The sequence below is a fragment of the Pteropus medius genome, unplaced genomic scaffold (genome assembly GCF_902729225.1).
Source record: "Pteropus medius unplaced genomic scaffold, Ma_sr-lr_union100, whole genome shotgun sequence".
NCBI lineage: Eukaryota > Metazoa > Chordata > Mammalia > Chiroptera > Pteropodidae > Pteropus > Pteropus medius.
Window position 1 is genome coordinate 45,748,849 of NW_024344378.1, and position 26,129 is coordinate 45,774,977.

At 50.5% G+C, this 26,129-nt stretch overlaps 1 protein-coding gene across 5 annotated transcripts in view; it reads left to right on the forward strand.

The window, feature by feature from the left end:
- CDH23 (cadherin related 23) overlaps window positions 1–26,129 on the forward strand; it is a 391,288-nt gene that overhangs the window by 355,658 nt on the left and 9,501 nt on the right. For all 5 annotated transcript variants that reach the window (XM_039872055.1, XM_039872057.1, XM_039872056.1 and 2 more), the window contains 17 exons: window positions 2,241–2,462; window positions 2,773–2,892; window positions 3,554–3,734; window positions 8,840–8,973; window positions 9,574–9,783; window positions 10,345–10,452; window positions 11,662–11,764; window positions 13,112–13,237; window positions 13,998–14,201; window positions 15,315–15,773; window positions 19,108–19,224; window positions 20,360–20,584; window positions 21,342–21,511; window positions 21,737–21,874; window positions 22,708–22,827; window positions 24,241–24,418; window positions 24,529–24,740. In XM_039872055.1, the coding sequence (XP_039727989.1) occupies window positions 2,241–2,462; window positions 2,773–2,892; window positions 3,554–3,734; window positions 8,840–8,973; window positions 9,574–9,783; window positions 10,345–10,452; window positions 11,662–11,764; window positions 13,112–13,237; window positions 13,998–14,201; window positions 15,315–15,773; window positions 19,108–19,224; window positions 20,360–20,584; window positions 21,342–21,511; window positions 21,737–21,874; window positions 22,708–22,827; window positions 24,241–24,418; window positions 24,529–24,740 (3,027 nt within the window). The remainder of the gene's footprint in view (window positions 1–2,240; window positions 2,463–2,772; window positions 2,893–3,553; window positions 3,735–8,839; window positions 8,974–9,573; window positions 9,784–10,344; window positions 10,453–11,661; window positions 11,765–13,111; window positions 13,238–13,997; window positions 14,202–15,314; window positions 15,774–19,107; window positions 19,225–20,359; window positions 20,585–21,341; window positions 21,512–21,736; window positions 21,875–22,707; window positions 22,828–24,240; window positions 24,419–24,528; window positions 24,741–26,129) is intronic.

The following is a 26,129-nucleotide window of genomic DNA, read 5'->3' on the forward strand; positions in this document are numbered from 1 at the left end:
GAATTCTGGATGCCCAGTGGGTGCCCTGATCTAAATCAGAGGCTCTGTAAGAGCTTTCAGCCCTCTCTCCTGGGGCAGGAAAGGCCACAAAAGAGGAAGAATGGGTATTGTACTATTATTAGGTGATCTTGTGCAGGCCCAGTCCCCCTGGAGTCAGAAAAAACCCTGGAATGGGAGCCCTAGCGACTGCCAGGATATAACCTAGGTCCTCAGTTATGAACCTGACTTTATAACCCTACTTCAGAAACAGCCAGGGCCCTTCCTACTAGCAGAATATGAGTTCTTTCACCCAGAGAAAGTCCGAAGCCAACTGAAATCAGGTAGGTACTAGGCCCTCTTTCCACCCTGGCCATCCTCTGGCAGAGGTAGGGTCCTTCAGTGGTAAGACCCTGGAGCACCTGACCCCCACCCTCCATCCCTTCCTGGCCTGGCCTTGCCCAAACCACCCTTGAAAACAGATTTTCTCTGCCCCAGGGCCTAGGAGGTGGGTGAAGGGAGCCCGGGATTAGGGAGAGGAAAGCAACCGCCCTACCAAGCCCTTCCCCCAGAGGGCTAGAACACTTGAGCCAGCCGGTGACGTGACATTCCCTTCTCAGTCCTTCCTCCCCACCACACTTCTCACCTGCTGAGTTTTCTGAGTTTGCAGCAGGGTGAGACACAGAGGCATTGCCTAAGCTGTGGGCATGGTTCAGAAACCTCAAGCACTATTTTCTCAATGCTAGGGCAGGAAGGGCTCAACTGGGAGGACCTTCGGGGCACTGACTTCCTCCTAACCCAGAGGCCAGAGGAAGTCAGACTCACCCTTCCCTTCCCAAGCTCAGGCCTGGCCTCAGAACAGGCTCCATGGGGCAGCTCCTTTAGAATCCCCCACTCCCAGCCCCTGCAGCTTGAAAGATTGTTAGACCCACTTCCAGGAGTCTGGAAAAGTGGAGAAATGTCAACACGGCCGCCCCTATCAGCGAGGCTGAAATCCAGCCCCTTTCCGCCAAGGTAGTGCTCTTGCGCTGACAAATGGTTTGTATTAGTGTCCTGACAGTAAAGATATGGCACAGTCAGGGCTCAACCAAAGATAGTTTAATGGAGGGCCTGTTTACAGAGAGCTGGCAAAGCACTCTCAGACTAGCAACTGCAGGAAGCCATTGCCACCCACGTATCCAAAAGGACAAGAAGAGGAGGTGAGGTGACCAGAGCCTAGTGAAAGCTGGAGCTATGAAAGGGGGCTACCCAGCAGGACAAACACAGCCATGGGCAGAACTACAGTGAGGAAAGGAGGAATGGGAAATAAACACCCCACTTCTCTCTCCTTACTCCTCCCGTCTTCTGTCAGGACCTCCCATTGGTCAAACCCATCTGGAAGCCAAATGTTAAGGGAGCCCAGGTGAGGTAGTCCATGGGGGGACACCCGCTCAGGTGGAGAAACAGAGAATTGGGGGCGGGAAGGGGATGAGGCAAGGGACAAAGAATACCAGCATATAGCTAACTTCTTTCTCTCATTTAGCTACTCTGCTTGTGAAGTGCCACAGTAGCCATTTCTCTATGGTGCTAATCACTGAGTTCCAGTTGGCTAAATATTACATGTGATCCAATTGGACCAAGCATTAGCCAAAAATGGCCAGTCACAGGAAACATGTTGTAGAAACTGTTCTTTCAGTGAAGCATGTTCTGTAAGCATGTTTTTCACCACTCAACAAATTCTTCCCATGAAATTGCCCCAAATGTCTTCCTCCTTTAGAATCCTGAAAATAGGCATTTCTTACATTTACCTGAACAATGGCCGAAGTTTAAATACTGTATTGGGTTGACTACATCACATTCTTGCCTTTTGTGATCTGGATGGAGGCCCAGGGTCAGTAAGGTCCTGGCTCAGGCAAAACTATGGTGGTGGTTACTGGGGTTCATCTTATATACCAATTTTAATCCCTAGGTCACTGAGCTGCCAAGGATGCTGGGCTTGCATCGGGCCTCAGCAGTGCCATGATTGATTAGTGATGTCTGCTATGGGCATGGACAAAGGAGTGGTGGTGCAAGTGCCATCTTGGACCTAAGCAGTTACTTAGCTTAGCTTTTGGTGGAGTCTCTGTGATTTCCTCCAGCCTGTGACTTCCCTCCATCTTATCCTTCTCCCTTTCTCTCACCATTTGGATCACACTGTGAGTTCAGCCTAGTAGAATATACAGCTGGCTCCACTTCAACCTCTCTAGCCAGCTGACCAAGAAACCTGGCCACATTCTTTTCCACAGGCCACCACGCACGTGTACGTGACTATTGTGGATGAGAATGACAACGCGCCCGTGTTCCAGCAGCCCCACTATGCGATCTTACTAGATGAGGGCCCGGACACAATCAACGCCAGCCTCCTCACTATCCAGGCGCTGGACCTGGATGAGGGGCCCAATGGCACAGTTACCTACGCCATCGTTGCGGGCAACATCGTCAACACCTTCCATATGGACAGACACACGGTCAGCAGCTGATGGTGGGGCCCAAGAGGAGGGTCGACTTGCTGAAGGAATTGGAGGGGAACTCAGTGACATGCCAGGGATGGGGGTAGGGGTAGAGCAAAGATGGACTCTGGGCGGAAACTGTGGGGCAGCCAGTGCAGGAGGATAAAAGGCTTGGGTGGGGCGGGAATAAGTGTTCCCTATCATAGCCAAGATGTCAGGGCCTACTTCCTGGGGTAGTCAGAGGGTGCTCTATGAAGGAGCTGATCCCCAGGGTGGTCCAGACACAACACCCATCGATCCGCCCTTGTGCCTTCTATATATCCCCCAGGGCGTCATCAGTGCTGCCAAGGAGCTGGACTACGAGATCAGCCATGGCCGATACACCCTGATCGTTACTGCCACAGACCAGTGCCCCATCTTGTCACGCCGCCTCACCTCCACAACCACGGTGGGTGGGACAGAGCCCCAACTTGGGGGTGATGGGAGTATGAAGCCCAGAAAGCTCCAATGGGGAAGGAGGGAAGAAAGATTGTCCAAGAGGAACACCTAAATCCAAGAGCCCTGTCCTGATCTCGGCAACCCACCCAAACTTGTCGTATGACTTCGAGGGGTTTACTACACCATTTCGTGTGGCTGTACCTATCAGACCATGATACCTGCCTTCCTCTCCTCCATGGGAAGATCACAAACTCTGGTCAAATTGACAGGGGTTCATATCCCTGATCTTCCACTTTTTTACTGTGTGACTCTGGGCAAGTCACTTAACCTTCCTGAGCTTCACTTTCCTGCTCTATGAAAGGGAGATAATAAAAACTATTGCAGTGTGTGGGAAGACGAAATGAGACCATGTAAAATCATCACAGTATAGTAATGAATAGAAGTTCACAGCACTGTTATCAATAATACAATTACGCCTATAAAAAGGCTTTGACAATAACAATAACTCATCTATGCAAAGCTTAAAAGGCCCTCCCACATCCCTTATCCCATACGACTCTTGCATCAGCCCCATGAGGCAGGATTATTGGGTCCAGTTTCCAGATGAGGGATCTGGGCCCAGCACAGGGCTGACCGGGGTCAGCCCCAGCTAAACTTGTCCACCATCTCAGGTGCTCGTGAATGTGAATGACATCAACGACAACGTGCCCACCTTCCCCCGAGACTATGAAGGGCCATTCGATGTCACTGAGGGCCAACCAGGGCCCAGAGTATGGACCTTCCTGGCCCATGACCAGGACTCAGGCCCCAATGGGCAGGTGGAGTACAGCATCATGGACGGAGACCCTCTGGGTGAGTGGGGCCCGAGCTGGGCAGTGGGGACAGCACAATCTGAGGGCCTTGTGACCCCACCCCCTCACTCTCACTCAGGAGCAGAATGAGAAAGGAGGCCTCAAGGCAGGGAGCCCCACCGCTATGTGATCTTGCCCTTTCTGGGCTTTAGTTTCCCCACCCATAAGATGATGAAAATAACCTTCCTTACATGGATATGAGGAGAACACTCTGAAATCTGGGAACAGAGGCTGGTAGCCTCGGAGGGTCACAGACCCCTTGGAGAATCAGATAGAAAATGCCCCTGTGTCATACCCAGAGAAAGGCTCCAGAGCGGAGGAAGGACGAACATCCTTGCCCCTCAGGATCCCTCAGCTGCACACATTCATCCCTGGGATTTCTCTGCACATCTCATCACCCACTAGTAGCCTTCACAACTACCTTGGCATTCTCCTCCGTTAAAGACTGGGGTTTATGGCCAGAGCCAATTCTCTCAAGTCAGTTGTCACTCATTTCTATAGAGTAGGAATTCCACACTCAAAGGCCTACTGGGGTCACTCAGGAAATACACATGGGTGAAGGGATCGAGGCAAGACAAGCGGGAACAGTGGGGGCTGTTGCAGCCACAACTCAGCTCCTGCTAGCGGCAGCCATGTCGAAATGCAGGCCCGGGAGTGCCATAATTTCACATTTCTAAAAGTAGAAAAATTTGGAAATTTAAATCGTGGATCATCCTGATTTTTAATTGATTGTGTGACAGTTATTGAGCACCTACCATAGATCAATCATATTCCAGATGCCGAGAATACAGAATGCTACAAAACAGACTCAAATCTCTGCCCTTATAGAGCATGTGCTCCAGTTGGAGGACACAGGCAATGAGCATAACTGATTAAGTAGATGACAGTCTATTGGGAGGTGCTAAGTGCTTTGGGGAAATATAAAGCCGGGAGATGGGGAGTGCCAGGGCGAAGGCTGCAGTGCTAGAAAGGGTGCTCAAGGAAGACCTGTCCAAGGAGGTAACATTTGACCAAAGACCTAAAGGAAGTGAGGAGTGGGTCATGTGGCCGTCTGGGGAAGAGTACTCCAGGCAGAGGGAACAGCAGCTTCAAAGGCCGTGAGGTTAGAATGCGCCTGACAGCAAGCAAAAAGGCCCTATGGCTGACAAGAAGTTGAGCCAGGGGACAAGTAAGGAGAGATGAGATAAGCGAGGTAGAGGGGCTAGATGATGTTAGGCCCTGTGGGCCATTACTGGGATTTGGCTTTTGCTCCGAGTGATGTGGGAACCACAGGAGGGCTTGGAGCAGAGGAGGGACACGGTTTGACATAGGTTTTAATAGGACCACTCCAGTTCTTGTGCTCAGGCCAGACCATAGAAGTTAAGGATTAGGAATGGGGAGACAAGGAAGGTGCCTATTGCAGTCACTCAGGCTGGAGATGGTGTAGCCACAACCAGGGTGGTGGCACCACAGAGAGTGAAAGGTGGTGAGCTCTGGTATATTTCAAAGGTGGAGCCAACAGATATGGTGACTGATTGGATGTGGTATGCGAGAGGAAGTCAAGGATGACACCAAGGTTTTGGCCTGAGCGACTGGAGAGGGGGAGTTGCGGTAACAGATGAAAAGGCTGAGGCAGGAGCAAGTGTGAGGAAAAGGGGAGGTGAGGTTTGAGGTGTTGGGTAGCGGTTGGATGTACAAGCCAGGAGTTCAGAAGAGAGGTCTGGGCCCGAGAGAGGTTATTTTGGAGAGTCGTTCAAGGCTGGAACTGAGAACCTGGGGTAAATTTGCAATTAAGGGGCTAAAATACAAACTCACTCTGTAGGGCCATGCCAGGATCCCCCACCAACCAGAACTTACAGTGTGTCACTCTGCTCTGACATGCCACCCTTCCATGTCTCAAAAGTCTCTCTGTCCAAGCACTGCGCCTTCCCGCTCGGAACCCAGCAAAGCGAGGGTCTTTCTCCTCTGCTATTTTCACAAACATGGAGGTTTTATAATGTCAGGGAGTCCTGTTCCTATTCAGGAGAATGACAAAAAAAACCTGATTGATAGGTGGGTGCTGGGTGGGCAGCTGAGCCCTCTTCCAATAAGCAGCCCTCTCTGTACCTAGCTTCAGGATGCAGGGCTCATAGCAGTGCCCCAGCAAACCACAGGCTGCTCCTCGCCATGGGCCTTGGAGTCATGAGCAGAACGTCTGGGGTTAAATCCACATGTGATTGGGGGTTAGCCTTAGGAATTTTGGGGCCTTGTGGAATATCCCAGGAGACTGAGTGGCAACTCACTGGGGAAGTGAGAGAGACTTGGAATTTTCCTTGGGCTGACCTGGCCTGCCAGAGCTCCCTCCCCACAAGAAGGAAGAGCAGACTGATCCTGGAGGGCATGCCTGTCAGTGGCATGGTAACGGGCTCACACCAGCCCTACTAAGCTGAGGAAGAAAACAGTTGGGAAACAGGCCATATCTGCTTGAGCCTCTCCTGCCATCCTCAGCCTTCTCAGCTACCCCTTCTGGTCACACCCACTCCTTGGGCCCCTTTCTTACATCTTCATCCTCCCTGAAAGCCCCCTGTTTCTTGAGAGGGCTGCCTGGACTCCCTTTCAGGATCCCTCTACTTATACCAAGAGCTGCTGTGGATCTATAACACACAAGGCGGACCAGGCTTTGTCCACCACCAGCACAATTCCATGGTGGTATCTCTTTATTATCTCATTTTTCAGCTGAGAACGACAAGACACATCTCAGTTAACATGCCCAAGAGCACAGAGGAATGAACTCAGAATGCAGACCTGGTGTGACTGGATGGAAAGCCTCTGCCTTTAACCCCCTATGTCCAGGAGAAGTAGAGTAGTAGGAAGTTCAGGCCCCAGGGCAAGCTGCCAAGGAGGATAATTTGCAGCATGGGGCCCTTTAGTCTATGCACTCCCCGCCCCCGCATCAAGCTGACCTTGTGGAGGTCTAGCCTGGGCCCAGCCTGCTCTCTTGATCCTTCAGAACCTCTTCCCTTCTTTCAAGTGGGAGACTGGCTTTAGAGAGAGGGCAGGAGGCCACCCACTTGCACATGGCCGGGGACTGAGATAGGGCTTGGAAACCCCTAGAAAGGGATTCCCTAGTTCTTTGGAGACCTTGGAGTATCAGGCTCAGGAAATCCTGCTTCGAGCAGCCTGCGGGGCTGCTGGGAGTAGAAGAGCTGGTGGGAAATCCCAGCTGCAGGTGGGCCTTGGAGCGCTGTTTTTGTAAATCAGAGCAGTAGGAGCTGGGGCAGGGAGTGGTGAAGTAGGATGTGAGGGGGTAGGCAGAGAGAACTTTTGGAGAGCTCAGACCTCTGTCCTTGCTGTGCCCTCACCTGCTGTGTTCCTGAGCAGTCAGTGCCCCACTCTGGGCCTTTTCCACCAGGTGTCAAAGGGGAAAGTGAAGGAAGTAACTATCTCCCTGTTCCCGGTCCTTTGGGGACTGTATATAGGTAAACCCTCTTCCTCAGGCTCTCCCCACCTCCCTAGCTCAGCCTACCCTTTCTTCCCCTATCCAACTGGACTCCCACTTGTTCCACTAGCTTCTTGCCCCTCGCTCTTCTCCTCTACTCTCTCCTCGTTCTCACCCCTCCCTCCCACATCTCCCACCTAGCTCAGTTCTGAGTGGTATTGTCTGGAAAGACCGCAAGTCCCATGGGATGTAGCAGGCTGAGCCCCAGAGACCTAGGTCAATCTTGATCTGTCATTAACTTGCTGGAGGCACTTAGACAAGTCATCACCCTTCTCTGGACTCCCATTTCGTTTCTGTCTGTTTGTTTGTTTGTTTTTGCTATTGTGTTGTACAAGTTCTATATATTTTCTGGATATTCACCCCTTATCAGATATATGATTTGCAAATATTTTCTCCCATTCAGTCGGTTGCCTTTTCATTTTGTTGACGGCTTCCTTTGCTGTGCAAAAGCTTTTTAGTTTGATGTAGTCCCACTTGTTTGATTTTGCCTTTCCTGCCTTTACTTTTGATATCAAATTCAAAAATTCATCACCAAGACCAACGTCAAGGATCTTACAGTCTTTGTTTTCTTCTAGGAGTTTTATGGAGTTAGGTCTTACATTCCATTCTTTAATCCATTTTGAGTTAATGTTTATGTATGGTGAAAGATAGTGGTCCCGTTTCATGCTTTTACATGTGGCCGTTCAGTTTTCCTAACACCATTTATTGGAAACTGTCCTTTCTTCATTGTGTGTTCTTGGCTCCTATGTAGTAAATTAATTAACCATATGTGCGTGGAGTTATTTCTGGGCTCTCTATTCAGTTCCACTGGTCCACGTCTGTTTTTATGCTAAAACCAAACTGTTTCGATTACTATAGCTTTGTAATACAGTTTGAAATCAGAGAGTGCGATGCCTCCATCTTTGTTCTTTCTCAAGATCGCTTTGGCTAGTTGTTGTCTTTTGTTCTTCCATACACATTTTAGGATTGTTTGTTCTATTTCTGTGAAAAATGCCATTGGAATTTTGATAGGGATTGTACTGAATCTGTAGATTGCTTTGGATAGTATGGACATTTTAACAACTCTACTTTTTCTAATCCACAAAATATCTTTTCATTTATTTGTGTCTCCATTTCTTTCATTAATGTCTTATAGTTTTCAGTGTACAGGTCTTTCACCTCCTCAGTTGAATTTATTCATAGGTATTTTATTCTTTGTGATGCAATTGTAAATGAGATTGTTTTTTTAATTTCTCTCTCTGAGAGCTCATCATTAGTGTCTAGGAATGCAACAGGTTTTTGTATATTAAGTTTGTATGCCGCGACTTTACCGAATCTCACTTTTTCACCATGGCCATCTTACCCAGGGTCAGTCCCTAGCCTGCCCACGAGCAGGGAAGGAAACTGGCCTGGCATCTCGGACACATCAGGGCACGAGCGGGCCCATGCATACCAGCACCCCAGCAGTGATCTGGTCCTCTCCCTCCTGCAATTCTCAGACCTAGCAGGTACCATGAGGATCTGAAGCTGAGGGCATCGGAGGACCCACATCCCAGCTATCTCCCACCCCTGGCAAATGAGGCTTGCTAGAGAAAGTGGGGAGAGCCCTGGGCGCTCCACCACTCTTGGCAATTCCCAGCTAACTCTGGCCTCTCCTGGGTGGCACCCAGGGGAGTTTTTGATCTCTCCTGTGGAAGGCGTGCTTCGAGTCCGGAAGGATGTGGAGCTGGACCGGGAAACCATTGCCTTCTATAACCTGACCATCTGTGCCCGTGACAGGGGGGTGCCCCCGCTCAGCTCCACGGTGAGTCCGGATGCCCCATTCTACTGGCTTTACCTTGCAGCCCCCTGAACTCTCCATAGAAACTCCTGTAAACACTGCTACCTTCATGCCCAGAGAGAGTACATACTGCTCTGGAGCCAGTCCAGGCCCTCAGGGCCCCTAACAGACTTGCAAGTGCCTTTTGGGGCTCACCTATGGAGGCTGGACCTGGGGCCTGGCAGCCATGCCCACTCAGAGCTGGCCCCCCCAACAGCAGCTCTCTGGGGAGGCTGCCTTGTCAGCGGGCCTCGGCCCCCGTCACTCTGCCGTTTCCAGCTCGCCTCTGCCCCGCCTCTGCCTCTTTACCTTTTCGGCTTCCCCCTTATCTTCATTTTCATTCTCTTGCCTTTTTCATTATCATTTTCTTCTTCTTCCTTTTGATCTCCATGATCAACTGCACCTTCCTTCCTCAAGTACCACCCCTTTTCTATCCTGCCCTGTCTCAACCATCATCTCCTCCTCAGCTACCATGTCCACCATCACTTTTTCTTCCTTCTCTTTCTCCTCTGTCTCCTCCGTGTCCCTTTTTCTCCTTGTCCCCTCCTTCACCTCACCTTCCTCCTGCCCCCCGACATGCCCCAGATGCTGGTGGGGATCCGGGTGCTGGATATCAACGACAATGACCCTGTGCTGCTGAACCTACCCATGAACGTCACCATCAGTGAGAATAGCCCTGTCTCCAGCTTTGTCACCCACATTCTGGCCAGTGATGCTGACAGCGGGTGCAACGCGCTCCTTACCTTCAACATCACTGCAGGCAACCGGGAGCGGGCCTTCGCCATCAATGCCACGGTAGGGCTGGGACTGACCCAAGGGAGGCCCCAGGGCTCTTTCTGAAAAAGAGGACCCTGACCCAGAGGCATTTCTACTCCACCGGCTGGGCTCTTTCTGGTTGCATCACCCCCTAAAGCCTCCTCCCTCCACTGGGACTAGGAGTCTCTGTGGGAAGCATGGAATCCTGGATTCACAGCTGAACCATCTCTGGGGTCCCTGTCACCCCCCAAGGCTTTTCATGTACACAGATGGGGCCAGAGCTTTGGTGCCACTTGGTTTATAACAGGATTCCCCAGGAAGTCCTCACTTGACCTCTTGGAGAGTTACTGGCTGCTGGCATCATGGGATCCTTATAGGATCCATCCGTTGAGGGAGCAACGCCTAGGCATTGGTGGGTTACTCTTGCTCTGGCAAGACCCTGCCAGCTCTATTTAGCTTTCTAGACCATACCTTTGGTGATTTAGGGAGGGAATTCACAGCCATTCCTGGAGCTGCAGCCAGAGCAGTTGGGCATCTATGGGTCAGAGCCCAAATTAGGGAAGGGGTCACTGCTCAACTCACCAGCCCTCCATATCCCAGACAGGGATTGTCACCGTGAACCGGCCCCTGGACCGTGAGCGGATCCCAGAGTACAAGCTGACCATTTCTGTGAAGGACAACCCAGAAAATCCACGCATAGCCAGGAGGGTGAGGCTGGAGGGCATGGAGCGGTCGGGGGTGGGTGGGAAGCAGGGCTGGGTTCTAGACATGCAGTCGGCTTGACCAGGGAACTAGTTGCACAGGCCTTGGAGTAAACAAGTTCTGGATTCAAATCTCCATTCTGCCTGTCAGTGGGTGTGTGGCTTTGGCCAATTTCTCTCAGCCTCTATTTTCTGTGTCTTCTGCCAAGTGAAGACCCCAAGTGAAGAGGACATGAAGAAGCCAGTAACTGTAAAGTCCTCGGCATAGCGCTGAGGCAAACACTCAGTGAACTCGGCTATCATCTTTTCTCCTCAAACCACGGACCCTTGAGCGTACACCGCAGTTGCGTGTGCATATGCCCTGGATATACTCACAAGCACACGTCTGGTTCTGAAAGGATTGCATTTTCCTTAAAGGATAGCTTTTCCCTCAAAAGCCAAAGAAGATGTTTCTCTTTACTAAGAGGAGGTCGGTGTTGCAAGCAAACAGTCTCTTTGGGGGTAGGAGTCAGCCTTCCCTCCCCAGCCCACGAAGTCTGGGGCAGGGCCCTGGTCAAGAGTCGTTCAGTCTGGCTCATCTCAGTTCTGTTTCTGACTGGCTACATGGCTCAGCCAAGACATCACCCTTCCTGGGCCTCAGTTTCCCCATCTGTATAGGCCAAAGAGACTTTAGTCTGGGGGTCGTCAAAAACCACTGGCCTCTCTCATCCTGTGCTCCTCTCCTTCCTTCCTCTTCTCACTTCCTACCTCCCTCTTTTCTCTCCTGCTTTCATTCCTCCCCTTCTGCCTGATTTAAGAGGGCCCAGGCCACCTTGAGAAGCAGCAGCGTTGAGTGATGGGAATCAGGAGGCTTGAAGGCTAGTCCCCACTCCACCTCTAACTAGCTGTGTGGCTTTGACTAGTCACTCCCTCTGGCCCTTGGTTTCCTCAGTTCTGCAGTGGAGATAGCATCCTGTGAACTTCACAACATCTTTGTGAAAGATCCCCATTTGCCAAATTGGAAAACTGAGGCCCGGATAGGGTAAATTATTTGCTCAAGGCCACCCAGTAAGCTGCTAACACAGCAGGAACTTGGACCCAGTCTCTGGACAACTAGTGTGGGCTTTTTAATCATCTACCTTTGTGCCATGACCCACCTCCCCCACTCTCCCTCCTCCGACTGGAACACCTTACTAGAATATGACATACACATGCCCTCCCATTGTGGCTCCCACAGGATTTTGACTTGCTGATGATCTTTCTTGCGGATGAGAATGACAACCACCCCCTCTTTACTGAGAGCACTTACCAGGCAGAAGTGATGGAGAACTCTCCTGCTGGTAGGTGCTGGACCTACTTGGGAACTCCTGCTGCTGCCAGGTACCACCTGGGCCCCAGATGCCTGTGGATTCACCTTGTGCCTGATGGGGACCCGGCTGAAGCCTGGCTGGGGAGGCAGCCTCACCATGTGGCTGAACACAGAGCCAGCAGGTGCAGAAGGGTGTAGAGGAGAGGGAGGGCCACAGTTCTGAGGAGCCGGTGAGCCCAGGCTGCCAGGCCTCTTAGGAGCCACCAAAGAGGCCAAAGATCTGGTTGAAAGTGGTCACTGCTCCTTAAAGCGGTCTGAGAGCAGCCCTACCATCTCCTCAAGAGGGACATTTAAGAGTGAGGACTACCCAGGAGGGGAGTAAGCCCGCCCCTCTCTGCTCCCTCCACCCCAGGGTCACAGAGCATCCTGGGGGCTTCTGGAAGCTCAGGGAACATCTATAATCAGAGATGGGAGGCGGGGGCAGGGAGCCCTGGGTAGGCAAGCAATGGCCTTTCCCCACACACATGCACTGACCAGCCTCACTTTTCTTCAAGGGGACAGAATCTCTTTTTTTCTGTCCCTCAGGGAGTTACCCTTACTCTTCCTCCAGCCTCCCCAGCCCCCCAAGCCTTGATCTTAAGTCAAAATGAGATCACCTGAGATACTCCTTGTGTCTTGCTGGATGTTCCCCTACATGAATTTATTTCTTAATCCTGCCAGTGTATATGCACACACATGTACCAGTACATATTCATGTCAAGGCACATGCGTGGGCTTACATGTCTGCACATGCATAGGAACATGGGTGCCTACACAGTGCAGTCGGTGTGCAAATGTGCCCACCTGCAGAGGCAGACAGGCTCATAACCAGAGGACTCCCAGGCCTACAAGTGCTCCCATGTGTGCGCTTGTGGCCACATGAACACAGAAGTCCCACACACAAGTGTGGATACCTAGTTATGCATGGTCAGACACCTGTATAAAGTGTTGTGTACCCACACGTGTGGCTATACTGGGTGGAGTGTGCATACATAGACAGGGCCCACACATAGGGCAGGGATGTCAGGGAGCCCCCAGACCCTCCCGCGGAGTGGCCAGCCTCAAAGACTGCTGGGAAGGCAGGCATGCTCCAGGTGGGCAGGAGGGGCTTGCTCACCACTGTTGTGTTTTCTCCCCAGCAGGGCTTTGAGGCCGCTCCCCAGGCATCTGCGTCAGTCTGCCAAGGCTGCCGCAGCCCGGCCCAGGGCCTCCCCACCCCATCCACCTCACCTCCCTCCCTCTCATCCATCGTCAGCCATGGCTCACCAGGAAGGGGTTGGGGGTGGGGGCGGGGTGGGGGCAAATTGACCCTGCAGTGACCCCTCTTCCTCTGGCCCAGGAACCCCCCTCACAGTGCTCAATGGGCCCATCCTGGCCCTGGATGCAGACCTGGATGTCTATGCCGTGGTGACCTACCAGCTGCTGGGTGCCCAGAGTGGCCTCTTTGACATCGACAACAGTACCGGTGAGGCCTCTGCACCCCACCCCCACCCGCAACACTCCCAGCCTGGCTCCATGTCTTCTAGGGGTGGTGGGAGTAAGCCCCCTGCTAGATCTAGGGCTTCCCTTCTTACTGCTGGATCTGGGCTCTCTATGGAGACCCCATTTCTCACAGCCCCCACCTTGCAGCTGGATTAGGCCATCTAGGGGCCAGGTGGGAAGACCCAGGAGAAGGCCTGGGGACAACATAAGGGACCTGCTAGTTTATAAACTGTCAGCCTAGGCAGAGAGCCTTCCAGCCCGCTCCTTCCATCTCCCCTTGCCCAGGCCAGAAACTCAGGCCCCTAGTCAGCCAGAAGCAACCAAAGTTCTGTCCTCAAATCAGACCCAAATATCCCCAGAGACTATGTTACATCTGTCAAGTCCCAAACAGTAGGCCAATTTGGTGACAGGTGATAACAAGGAAAGATATACTAGTACCTGTCTTAATAGAGCAGGTCAGTCCTCCACTCTGGGTCGCTCCTTCCAGGCAGGACTCTGGAGAACTGCAGAGGGCATCTGGGAAGGGGACAATCCCAGGAGACTGGCACCTAGGGGACCTCCCTAAACATTTGTTTTTGAGCTTTTAGGGAAGAAAGTCATTTCTTGCTTTCTCTGCTCCTTTTTTTTATCTGTTTTCCATATCATGCCCTGGTCTTTCTCTGTCTCCTCTTGCTGGCTCTTGCCGTCTCCCCACTGCACCCCTTTCCCTTTGCATCTCCCTGGCTGGTGGTGCGGGGTGCCAGGTGTGGTAACCGTGAGGTCAGGTGTTGTCATTGACCGGGAAGCCTTCTCACCTCCTGTCCTGGAGCTGCTGCTGCTGGCTGAGGACATCGGGCTGCTCAACGGCACAGCCGACCTGTTCATCACCATCCTAGACGACAATGACAACTGGCCCACCTTTAGCCCTGCAGCCCTCACCATCCACTTACTGGAGAACTGCCCACCAGGTAAGCTGGGCACAAGTCCCAGGCCCTGGCCCCCAGGCAGGAGCTGGTTGGAGGCAGAATTTACCTTCAGTGGGGAGAAGGACAGGCAGCAGAACGAATGAAGAGAGCACTGGAGAGGGAGTCAGGAGACCCAGGCCCCCTCACTTTTCTTCTCTGATCCACAATGAGATTAAAGTATGCAAAATGAGATTAAAGTATGTTCCACCCATGTTCCTGAATGGAAAGACTATTTTAAAATCAAAATAGCATTAATGTGAGTCCCATCAAAAGTAAATAAGATTTGAGGGGAGCGTAAATTTGATTTTAAAGGTCGTCTCGAAGAAAGAACATTTTGAAAAATAGGTATAAGAAAGCCACATTTGACTTAGCAAATATTAAAGCATATTATAAAACTACAGCATTTAAAATCATGAGCACAAGAGTCTGTGACAAAGTACCTCAAAAACAGGTACTAATAAATGAAAGAATGTAATGTGCGATAAATGAAACACTGAAACCAGTAGTAAAAACTAATTATTTAGTGTGCAAAACATCTATTAATATTTAGTGTAGATTCTCAACCTCCATCAGACATTAAAATGAAACCCAAAGACATTCTAAAGAAAATATAAAAAAGTAGAAAAACCTTAGAAAATAAAAAAAGAAGCTTTAGGTGATCTGACTTTGGGATAAGAAGGTTCTAAGCACATAAGAAACAGAAGAACTTTAAAAAGGAAAAATATTAAATTTCAACGCATACAAATGTATACTTCTTTACATCAAATAATTACAGCCGATATTGAAAGACAAGCAACATCCTGAGAAAAAAGATATTTGTCACAAGTTATCCTAATTATATAATTGTACAAATTGACAAAATGGGCAAAGGACAAAAGCAATTTGCAGAAGATACAACTGAGTATTAACTTATTTTAAATTGTTCAATCTCACAAACAATGTAAAATAAAATAAGATACTGTTTTTCTACAAAATCACAAACATGAAAAATGTGTTGGCAAGGCCGTGGTAAGAAGGGGCCCTTGTGAACCACCAACAAATGTCTATTGGTTGGTGTGACGTTTTTAGAAGAGGCCACTGTGCTCAGCTACTCCCTATTCTCACCCACCCCCACAGGATTCTCAGTTCTTCAGGTCACAGCCACGGATGAGGACAGTGGCCTCAATGGGGAGCTGATCTACCGAATAGAAGCTGGAGCTCAGGACCGCTTCCTCATCCACCCAGTGACTGGGGTCATCCGCGTGGGCAATGCCACCATCGACAGGGAGGAACAGGAATCTTACAGGCTGACAGTAGTGGCCACCGACCGAGGCACCATCCCTCTCTCAGGCACAGCCATCATCACTATCCTTATCGATGACATTAATGACTGCCGCCCTGAGTTCCTCAACCCCATCCAGACAGTGAGTGTGCTGGAGTCAGCAGAGCCAGGCACTGTCATTGCCAATGTCACCGCCATCGACCGTGACCTCAACCCAAAGCTGGAGTACCACATCATTGGCATCATGGCCAAGGATGACACCGACCGCCTGGTGACCGACCAGGAGGACGCCTTTGCCGTGAATATCAACACAGGTACAAGGGCCTGCTCCCCTCCCACCCCAGGTCCCGACTCCCTGCCCTGGTCTCTTTTCCTCACCCTCTTCTTTCGTATTCTCTCTCCCCCCGCTCCCCGCTCCCCCTCAGCTGCTCCTCTGTCTTTGCTCTTCTCTTCCCTGTCGATACCGTATCCTTCCCTCTGCTTTCCATCTCTCCCTTTGCTCCTTCCCTCTCTCCTTTCTCTTCTTCCTCCTCCCTTAACGAGCTCCCTCTCTTTCTGATTCTCTCAGTCTACCACTGTTGTATGAGAGTGCCCATCTTACTACACTCTTGCAAGCATTAAATATTAGAAAGTTTTTAAAATTATTTTTTTCAGTTACAGTTCAATATTATTTTATATTAGTTTCAAGTGTACAGCATAGTGGTTAGACATTTATATAATTTATGCAGTGATCCCCCCGATTAGTCTGGGACCCACCTGGCACTATACATAGTCGTTGCAAAATATTATAGAGTTTTTATGTTTGTAATTTTCTAGGAAAATGGTACTTCATTTTAATATGCATTTTTTTAATAATTAAGTGGTAGAACACTTTTTTATGTATGCCGATATTTAAAGCATTCGTAAGATATATGTTTATCTCCCCCCATATGTATGTGTGTATGTATATTCTTAATGATTTTCTTACACTATCACCAAACAAAGGGAACCGTGGCCTCTTTTATAATTTATGCAGCTTATTATAATTTCAATGGTTTTACCATTTTTCCAAAAGTTCAGTGTATTTTCTCCTCTGGGAAGTTAGGGAAGGGACATGGGACCTCCCAGGTATACTTCTTGGAAAGCCCAGAGGAGTGACAGAAAAACTAACATGACTATTACAAAATGCTAAAAATTATTGTTAGTTAGAGAAATGCATAGTAAAACAGCAATGAGATACCAGTTTTTCAAATGTGGTTAGTAGATATTAGGATGCTGAGCAATATTAAGTATTGGTGACAATGTGGGGACATCAGAACCCTCATACACTGCTGTAGGAGTTTAGACCAATTTTACCAACAGACAGCAATCTAGCACAAAATGCACTCATACCCCATGACTCAGCAATTTTGCTCCTTGATATATGTCCCAAGGAAATTCTTAGGTCAATTATGGGACTCTCTGAGAATATTCACTGCAATGTTATTGGTGGTGGGAGTTGGAGGCCACCTGGGCACCCATCCTTGGGAAACTGGAAACTAAAACATTGTAAGTATGCACCATGGGATACCAGGCAGCAGTTAGAAGCAACAGATTAGACTCACAAAGAGCAATATGGATAGACCTTAAAAATAAGTACTTAATGAAAAGAGTAAGAAATAGGATGGGATATATATATACCACAGTCCCATTTGCATAAATGTAAGATATATACACACAAAGCAATAAATGATTTTCAGAAACACTTTCAAATAAAAAAATACACTTCAATACATTATAATAATTGTCTCAGAGAAGGGAAGGGGCAAGGAGTATGGGAATACAAGGGGTAGATACATGCATAAAACAAGAATGGCGCCAATGAACACAGTGTGCAAAGAATATGCTTAACTCAATCTACATCTGAGGCCCAAAGGGAAAAAGAAGACAGGGAAACCATGAGCACTAAAAGTCAGATGGGTTAAGCCGTGTCCCAGGTTAGCAAAATCTCATTGCAGTGGTGGTCAGGACCACGGAGAGTTGCTCCACACCCAGTCCAACATTATGCTGTGCAGTACTGGTGCCTCTACCATTTCTCTTTTCTGTCCTCTTTTCTGTTCTCCCTCTCTCTAACTGATTCTTTCTCTCTATTTTTCTTTCCAGTGCCTTCTCTTCCCCCTCTTCCTCACACTCTCTCCATCTGTTGTGCTCATCTTCCCTCCCCCTTCCTCTCCTTGTGAACTGGGCTTTCACGTGTTCCCCTGGCTTCCTTCCCTTCTTCCTCTTCCACTTCACAACCTCCCTTCCAAACCTCCTGCTCTGGTCAGTTCTGAGTACCAGGCCCCCCATGCCTGCTCTGCTCCATCCCTTCTGCACCCCGAACTAACTAATGTTAACCCTCTTCTCTCTTCCTCACGGCTGGCAGGCCCACAGGTTTGAGCTCTGTTTCTCTGTCACTTCCCACCTCATCTCTTCTCTGATTCACCCCATTGCCTCCCTCCATACCCACTGCACCCCCACCACCCTTCCCATCCTGTGGGGCCCAGGCCAAGGCCGTGGCCCAGCCTTTGCAGACTGAATGCAGCCACCCTCTCCCCATCCTCGCTCCCCAGCCTCGGGGACAGGGAGCGAGAGTAGGAAGAGGAGGAGGAGGAGGAGGCAGCGCCCCAGGGTAAGTGACCACCTCATGGCTGGGGACCCGAGGAGGACAGAAACCCAGCAGGGGGATCTGCCAAGGGGAAGGGAACCCCAGAGACCTCAAGGCCTGAGAAGGAGTTGGAAGTAGAGGAAGTTTCACCCTGGGATGAGGCTGATGAGATGAGGCTGATGGGAGGAGGAGCCACCAGGCACTCCAACAGGCAGGAAGCAGAGCGGTCCCAACAGAGCATCCCTGAGATCAGCCAAACTAGATCTGCCTAGTTTAATCTTAAGTCTCTGGAGGGTTCCTCTGTGACTGGGAGCAGGCAGAGGTTCTGAGGGGCAGTGAGTAAGAGGGAAAGAAACAACTCTTTGCTGGTACTAATGTAGGATTGTGTTCCTTTCCCACCATCAGCCACATCATGCCCCGCTTACTAGAGACAAGGGAGTAATCATGACTACCCAGCCTGATCCACCACTGTCCCCTCCAGGGAACCCCCTCCGGAGTTTTAGTGGCCTTGACCTTCTTTATACTGGATCTCCCTAGAATACAAGCACTTTAAATTGTGATAAAATACACATAACAAAATTTACCATCTTAACCATCTTCAAATGTACAGTTCAGTAGTGTTCAGTAGATTCACATTGTAATGGAATACAAGCATTTTTTAAACAAGCAATTACATAGCACTCTCTATTACCAGGCATGCTCCAAGCTCTTTACACTCATTTAATTGCTGTAATCCTCAAAAAAGCATATGTAGTAGGTACTGTAATTATCCCCATTTTACGAATGAGGAAACAGAGGTGTAGTGAAGTTAAATCATTTGCCCAAGGTTACCAGCTAGTAAGCAATGAGTGAGGGACAGATTGATGTACCCCAGCTTGCAGGTGGCTGTGGTCTCATCCCAGCCAAAGTTGAGACCAAATCTCATGTCTATGGGGGACCGTTGCCTTCAGTGGAGCTTGGGAGGATTGGCCAGGAACACCCCTGGGAGGCCCAGAATTTAGGGGGTTCCCCTCAGGCTGAACCTGATCTGGTCTGGTCTACAGGATCTGTAATGGTGAAGTCCCCCCTGAACCGGGAGCTGGTTGCCACCTATGAGGTTACTCTCTCGGTGATTGACAATGCTAGCGACCTACCAGAGCGCTCTGTCAGCATGCCAAATGGTAAGGTTCCCACACAGGCATCTCCCATTGGTTACTCAGGGCTGATCAGGGTGGGAGGGCAGGCCAAGAACAGGCACAGTCCCAGCCCCAGGAAAGAAGGAGGGACGTAGAAGGTGGCAGCTACAGCGAGGCACAAGGTGGACGTGTGTCCCAGTTGTTGGGCTGGGCTCAGCGTGGAGTATCCAGAAGCCCAAATTTTGTGTGTTCATGAAACTCAAGGCTTAGAGTGGGAAGGAGGCTTGGTAGAGGCTGGATAGGAACCGAGAAAAGGATGGGTTACAGGTTGGAATCCATTATCAGAACTGGTAACGAACGTGTGCCTGGGATGTGAGACAGGAACCTCAGATCTAATAGGAAGCCACAGGGTCAGTTTAGAGGAATGAAGGTGCAAGGAAAGCTGATCTGAAGCCAGAGACACCACATTAGAGTCACAGGCACTACAGCAGAGAAGAGGAGCTGGGTGCTGCCTGCCACAGGCCGGTGCAGACTGCCCTGACCGCAGCCTGAGGCATGGGCTGGAAGGGGCTGCTAGAGACATGGATTTTGTGTGAGAAGAGTGGGGAGCAGGGAGAGCGATGTAGGGATGGGGTAGCTTCAAGTGGCCTCTGCCATGAGGCAAAGACAACTGCTGGGGTGAGGAGATAAGCCTGGCAGATATCGTCTGTTATCTTTATAACCCAGAGGACTGTTTTCAGGAAGGGCAGACTACTCAGGGCTGGTCAGGGCAGGAGGGCAGGCCATCTTCTACATGTCCTACACTCAGAGAGCAAAGGGCTAAGGCTGATTATATAGAGGGAACGACTCAGACGGGAGACAGAGGGCTGAATCGTGGAAAGGGTCTTAAAGATCATCTTAGTCCTTTCTCATTGGACAGGTTAGGAAACTGAGGTATAATAAGGGCCAGGGGCTTTACCGAGGTTACCCAGACAGCTGGTGGAACCCAAGCCTCTTTCCCTCTGAGAGAGAGAGCTACCAGACCAGAGGAGAGGGTCACGTGCCACCACTCAAGCTTCGGGGATCCCAAGAGGGCTGTAAGATGCTGCCATCTTCTCTGGGTGTGGCTGAGTCTTAGGAAGGCCTGGCCCAGCCATATTGGTGCCCCTCACATCACCCTCAACCCCTACCTCCACCCCAGCCAAGCTGACAGTCAACATCCTGGATGTCAATGACAACACGCCCCAGTTCAAGCCCTTTGGGATCACCTACTACACAGAGCGAGTCCTGGAGGGGGCGACCCCGGGTACCACGCTCATCGCCGTGGCAGCCGTGGACCCTGACAAGGGTCTCAATGGGCTGATCACCTACACCCTGCTGGATCTGGTGCCCCCAGGCTACGTGCAGCTGGAAGACTCCTCAGCAGGTAGGTAGGAAATCTGCCTGAGGAGGGTTGGGGGACATATGTGTGCCTGCTTAGCCTCCAAGAGGGACCACATCCCACTTCTCACCTTCCACTTGAGGCCACCCCATGGCCCCTCAGTGAGCTAGGCCAAGGCCAATATGGCCAATGTTCACTAGCAGATGCCCAAACTAGAGGAAAGGACAGAGTACCTGATCCCAGATTGGGATGGAAGCCCCTTTGAGGTCTGCTGGAAACCTGGAATACTCCACCACCATCTCTACCACCCCAGCTTCCGCAACAGTCATCCCTCAGTATCCATAGGGGATTGGTTCCAGGACCCCCTGTGGATACCCAGATTCAAAGATGCTCAAGTTCCATAGTCGACCCTCTATTCACATCCACAGTTCCACATCTGCAGATTCAACCAACAGCAGATTGAAACCTGTGGATACAGAGGGCTGACCGTATTAGTATCAGTTAGGAAGCAAGAAGGCCAGCAGGAAGTATCTCAGAGGAGGTCCTGGGCATGTTGATGTTCATCCCTCTGTCTTGTGCAAAGCTTCGTCACCCCTCCAGTAAGAACGGCTGGATGCCAGCTGCTCTCCACCCTCCAGTAAGGAGAATAGCTGGATGCCACTGGGCAGTGCTGCTTGGCCATCCTTCTTCTTCAGGGGACCACATCTGCCCCCTCAGAGCTCCAGATCCTTCTCTTCATACTTTGGAGAGCTCCCATAAGTGAGGAATAGCCAAAATGGCACTGGGTGCCTCTGTGTCTTAGGGAAGGTTATTGCCAACCGGACGGTAGACTATGAAGAAGTGCACTGGCTCAACTTCACCGTGAGGGCCTCAGACCATGGGTCCCCACCCCGGGCAGCTGAGATCCCCGTCTACCTGGAGATTGTGGACATCAATGACAACAACCCTATCTTTGACCAGCCTTCCTATCAGGTGGGTGGCCAGGCCAACAAATTGGGTCTAGGACATGTGCCCATTCCTTGGGGCCTTTGGGCATCTTCTATTACCACTTTGCAATCCTCTAAGCCTCATGGGAGTAACCATCCTACGAGCAGCTTGATGCCCTCGGTTGTCTGTATCAGTGAGTTCCTAGGGCAGGGGCATAGACTCCAGACTGACGTTGGCCTACTCTTTTTCTCCCTGCCCGCTGGGCCTTAGGAAGCTGTCTTTGAGGATGTGCCTGTGGGCACAGTTATCCTGACAGTCACTGCTACTGATGCTGACTCGGGCAACTTTGCCCTCATTGAGTACAGCCTCGGGGATGGAGAGGGCAAGTTTTCCATCAACCCCACTACGGTAAGCAGGCAATGGAGGGTGTGGGTTTGGGGAGGGCCCAGGGTCATAGGCTGAGAAGCCACCAAAAGTATTATAGTCATCCCTCTGTTTCTGGGTCCTGCCACCTGGACATCCATAGCCTCAGGTTTTAGCCAAGTCAGCAAGCCCTGTTCTCAGAGTCCCAGACATCCTGCAGACTGTGGCCTTTCTGTCCCAGCAGACATGGAAGGAAGGAGCCAAAGTCTTTTGGAGCTAGCCTTTTGTGGGGAAAAACTTCTGAGATGCTTTCCCAAAAGACTCAAAAACTTGATTCAAGTCCATGCGACTGCTTTTTGAAACTGTCAAGAGAGACATAGGCAGCTCTGCAGAAAGTTGACACCTCTGTGGCCCTATACTCAGTACATCTTCCGAGCTTCCGTGAGTGTCAGACTTGTAGGGGAGCAGAAACTCGAGAAAAGGTGATTTCCAGTGTCTGCAAATTGGCTCAAAGCTGCTGTTTCAGTAGAGAGAGAGCCCTGTGGCCTGGGGCGGTTGGTCAGGTAGGGCGTTCCCCAGCTGCTGGGCTAGAACTGGACTTTCCCTCGCACTGCCTCCCCGTGCCGACATCCCCCTGCATTCTGCGCTCTCGGCAGCGTTCTCTCCTTCCTGCTCGGCGTAAACAGTCAGACGTGCTCCTGGCCTGGCACTATGAACGGCAAGAGCCACTAGAATGAGAGCTCCACCGGGGCAAGGGCCATTGTCTCTTGTCTTCAGTGCTGTATCTCCAGAGCCCAGAACAGTATCTGGCACATAGTAGATGCTCAATAAATAAATGCTGAATTGATGAAAGACCTGACTCCACCTCCCCCTATTAGGGTGACATCTATGTGCTGTCCTCTCTGGACCGGGAGAAGAAGGACCACTATATCCTGACTGCCTTGGCCAAAGACAACCCCGGGGATATAGCCAGCAACCGTCGAGAGAATTCAGTGCAGGTGAGGGGTGCCAGCCTGGGCCAGGGACACCAGGGGACTAGGGTTGTAGAAGCAGCAAGCAAAGCCTTTAGAGAATGATTGCTGCAAAGCAGGAACAGAGTCACCTGGTCCCCTCAGAGATATGACAGCAGGAAGAAGGCAAGAGCTTAGCTGGGTAAGTCACAGTGGCTGTGGCTTAGGGATTGGGGGACTCTAGCAGAAATCTCTTGTGCCAAACCCTTGCGAAGGCAGCTAAACATACCTGGGTATAACCCAAATAAAGCCTGGGGCTCCACATGGCCCAGCATCTCCATCGTGTCCCACTGAAAGAAATAGTCCGGCACCTAAACATAATTATAAAGCAATTATCTTTATTTATGTTTCTTAAAAAACATTCATGAGAGATCAAATTCACAGCCCCATTCCCAGTTCAGTTCTAGCGTCCACAGCTACTCTAAGGCCAGTACCCTACCTTCTACACTCCACCCCATTTCTGTCCAAAGTCCCATTCTTTGAGGCTTTCCTTTAATTATCCCTGCTTCTTTCTGCCCTATCCAGGCATGTCTTTCTCCATTCAGTTCTTCCAGTTCTCCCTACAATAACCTAACTTTCCAAAAAAACTCTCCTGGGTGAGAAGGTGAAAAGCTGGGTGAGCAAATTCTTTTCAGCAGGTAGTGGGAAGAGGCGGGGAGCACTAACACACATCTGAATCCTGTCCCTGTCACCTAGCCATGTGCTGTGTGGGGAAAAGCACAGTGTTTGATGTTAGATTAAGGCTGCTTCCCTCCCAGGGCGGTGGTGAGCCAGGGCGATGGGGAGGTGGGGAGTAGAAAGTGCTTTGTGTACCAAAAGGGGCTCTTAAAATCACTTCTGTGAAAAGCTCCGATGAGGATGTAGTCAGGCAGGGCCACAGGAGCCAGGAGGAAAAAAAGTCCTCCTGCCCTGGGCTGTGGGGTCCACAGAGAGAGCCACGTCCCAGGCCAGACACAAATCCCAGTCAAGAGGGGGCATTCAAGGGCGGAAGAATCACCATCCAGCATTAAGGTCCAGAAATTAGAATGTGATGTACGGGGCCACTGAAGGCAGGGGCCAGGGGCAGCGCAGGAGGTGCCCAGGAGGGCTTCCTGCTTCAGAGCCCAGACACAGAGACCTGTTAAGCACAGTCCCACCTGTGAATGTTTCCTCGGGCCAGGCACTGCACACATACTGTCACCATCTAGCATACACCGTCACAGGTGAGCCCCACAAGCCCCTGAGAGGAGATGTGTCATCCCCAATGTACAACTAAGGAAACTGAGGCTCACGGGATTAAATGTGTTTGAGGTCAGACTCCAACAGTGGGCACTGTCCACCTCTTTTTACTCATCTGTGACTAGGTCACCTGAAGTAGCCCTCAATATGCTCCTGACCTTTGACTTCAACCTCCCCCTGCAGGTGGTGATCCAGGTGCTGGATGTCAACGACTGCCGGCCACAGTTCTCCAAGCCCCAATTCAGCACAAGCGTGTATGAGAATGAGCCAGCAGGCACCTCGGTCATCACCATGATGGCTACTGACCAAGACGAGGGCACCAATGGGGAACTGGCCTACTCCCTTGAGGGCCCCGGCGTGGGTAGGTAGCCTGCCCTCCACCAGCGATGCCTTGGGAGGGTGCGGGGTGGGAGGAACAAGTGGCCATGGGAAGGATGTCTCAGCCAGAGCCATGCCCTGCCCTCCTGCCAGAGGCCTTCCACGTGGACATGGACTCAGGCCTGGTGACCACAAAGCGGCCACTGCATTCCTATGAGAGGTTCAACCTGACTGTGGTGGCCACAGATGGCGGAGAGCCCCCACTCTGGGGAACAACCATGCTCCTGGTGGAGGTCATCGATGTCAATGACAACCGCCCCATCTTCGTGCGCCCACCCAACGGCACCATCCTCCACATCAGAGAGGTACTGCTGTCTCCTGGGGCCTCCTGCCCACCACGTCCCCCTTCCAATATCCAGACCACTTCCTCATCCTACAGTCATGCCTGGAAGAGCGAAAGGGCCCCCGCTGTGAAGGTGGAGAAATTGATGCCGGAGTAGGGAACAGACTTGCTCAGTGCCACACAGGGCAGTACTGAACAGTGGTTAGTAATATGGGCCTTGTCAGCAAAAGGTCTTGGGTTCAAATCTAACTTTATCGCTTACCAGCCAAATTACCTTGAACAAGTAACTTCTCTCAGTCTGGTTTTTCATCTGCAAAATGGGACTAATAATAGTAGAAGCTCCATCTCTTGCTCTTAAATATCTGCCAGGAAGGACGGTCTCCCAGAAATCCACTCCCCCCTTACTGTCTCAAAATAAACATACATACCCTTTCCGTCTGTCTGTTGTTCCTGCCCATACCGAAGTGGAAACAGCCTAGGAGCTGAGGATGGGCATCAAAATAAGAAACAAGGGGAAGTGGCCGAGCTTCTGGAACCTCTCCAATTTTTTTCATTCCTTGCTCGAAATTGCCTTGTAAAGATGAAGAAGTCCTCCTCTGTCTCCTACCCTTTCCTTCCCTCTCAGCAGCCAGGCCCAAAGTGCTCCTTGGTGGTACAATCAGGGTGTCTCCCATTTGTTCTTTGCTCCCCAAACTTCACCATGTCTCCAGGTCTCCAAATGTCAGCATTAAGTCCTTGTTATCACTCTTATCTCCTCTTTGAGGTCCCATGGGAGACATTGCTGCCAGGCCTGAGCTCCAGGAAACACTGTTTTTACATTGTGATTTGCTTTTACCTGTGTCTACTGTAATGATTGGTCCTCTTTGCTTTGCCCATTAGGGAGCTCAGAATGGCCAGTCCATCTTCAGTGGCCCTGCAGTGTCTTAGCATACACAGCTTACCTCCTACCCCTCAGTTCCCATTTTCCTGCCAAACATTTCTTTACCCTGATTTTTTAACTTGTTTACTCTTATTATAATTTATACTTTCTTGTAAGCTGCTTCAAATCCTTTGTTGAATGAAGAAGGATATAAATTCATAATAATCTAGTTCTTTTCCACACCAAAGGCCTCATTTACTAACTTTTTCCTCTTCAAGGGCTCCATATTTTGAAAGATTCATGTCTCCCAGCAACTAGCATTTGTTCGATAATAACCTGTTTGTCATCTGACTTTCTATTAACTAGCTATAACTGCCATTCAGAGTTTCTGATTGTCACGATCGATGAGATAAACAGTGAAACTGTGCTGAGCTGGTAATTTTTCAACTAAAAGCAAAGAAACTTGTTCTTTTCCTTGTGCCCTTGCAGCCTTATCATGGGTCAACGTGCGACATCAATTAGATTTTTTGATAAGTTACACTTAACTCAAGA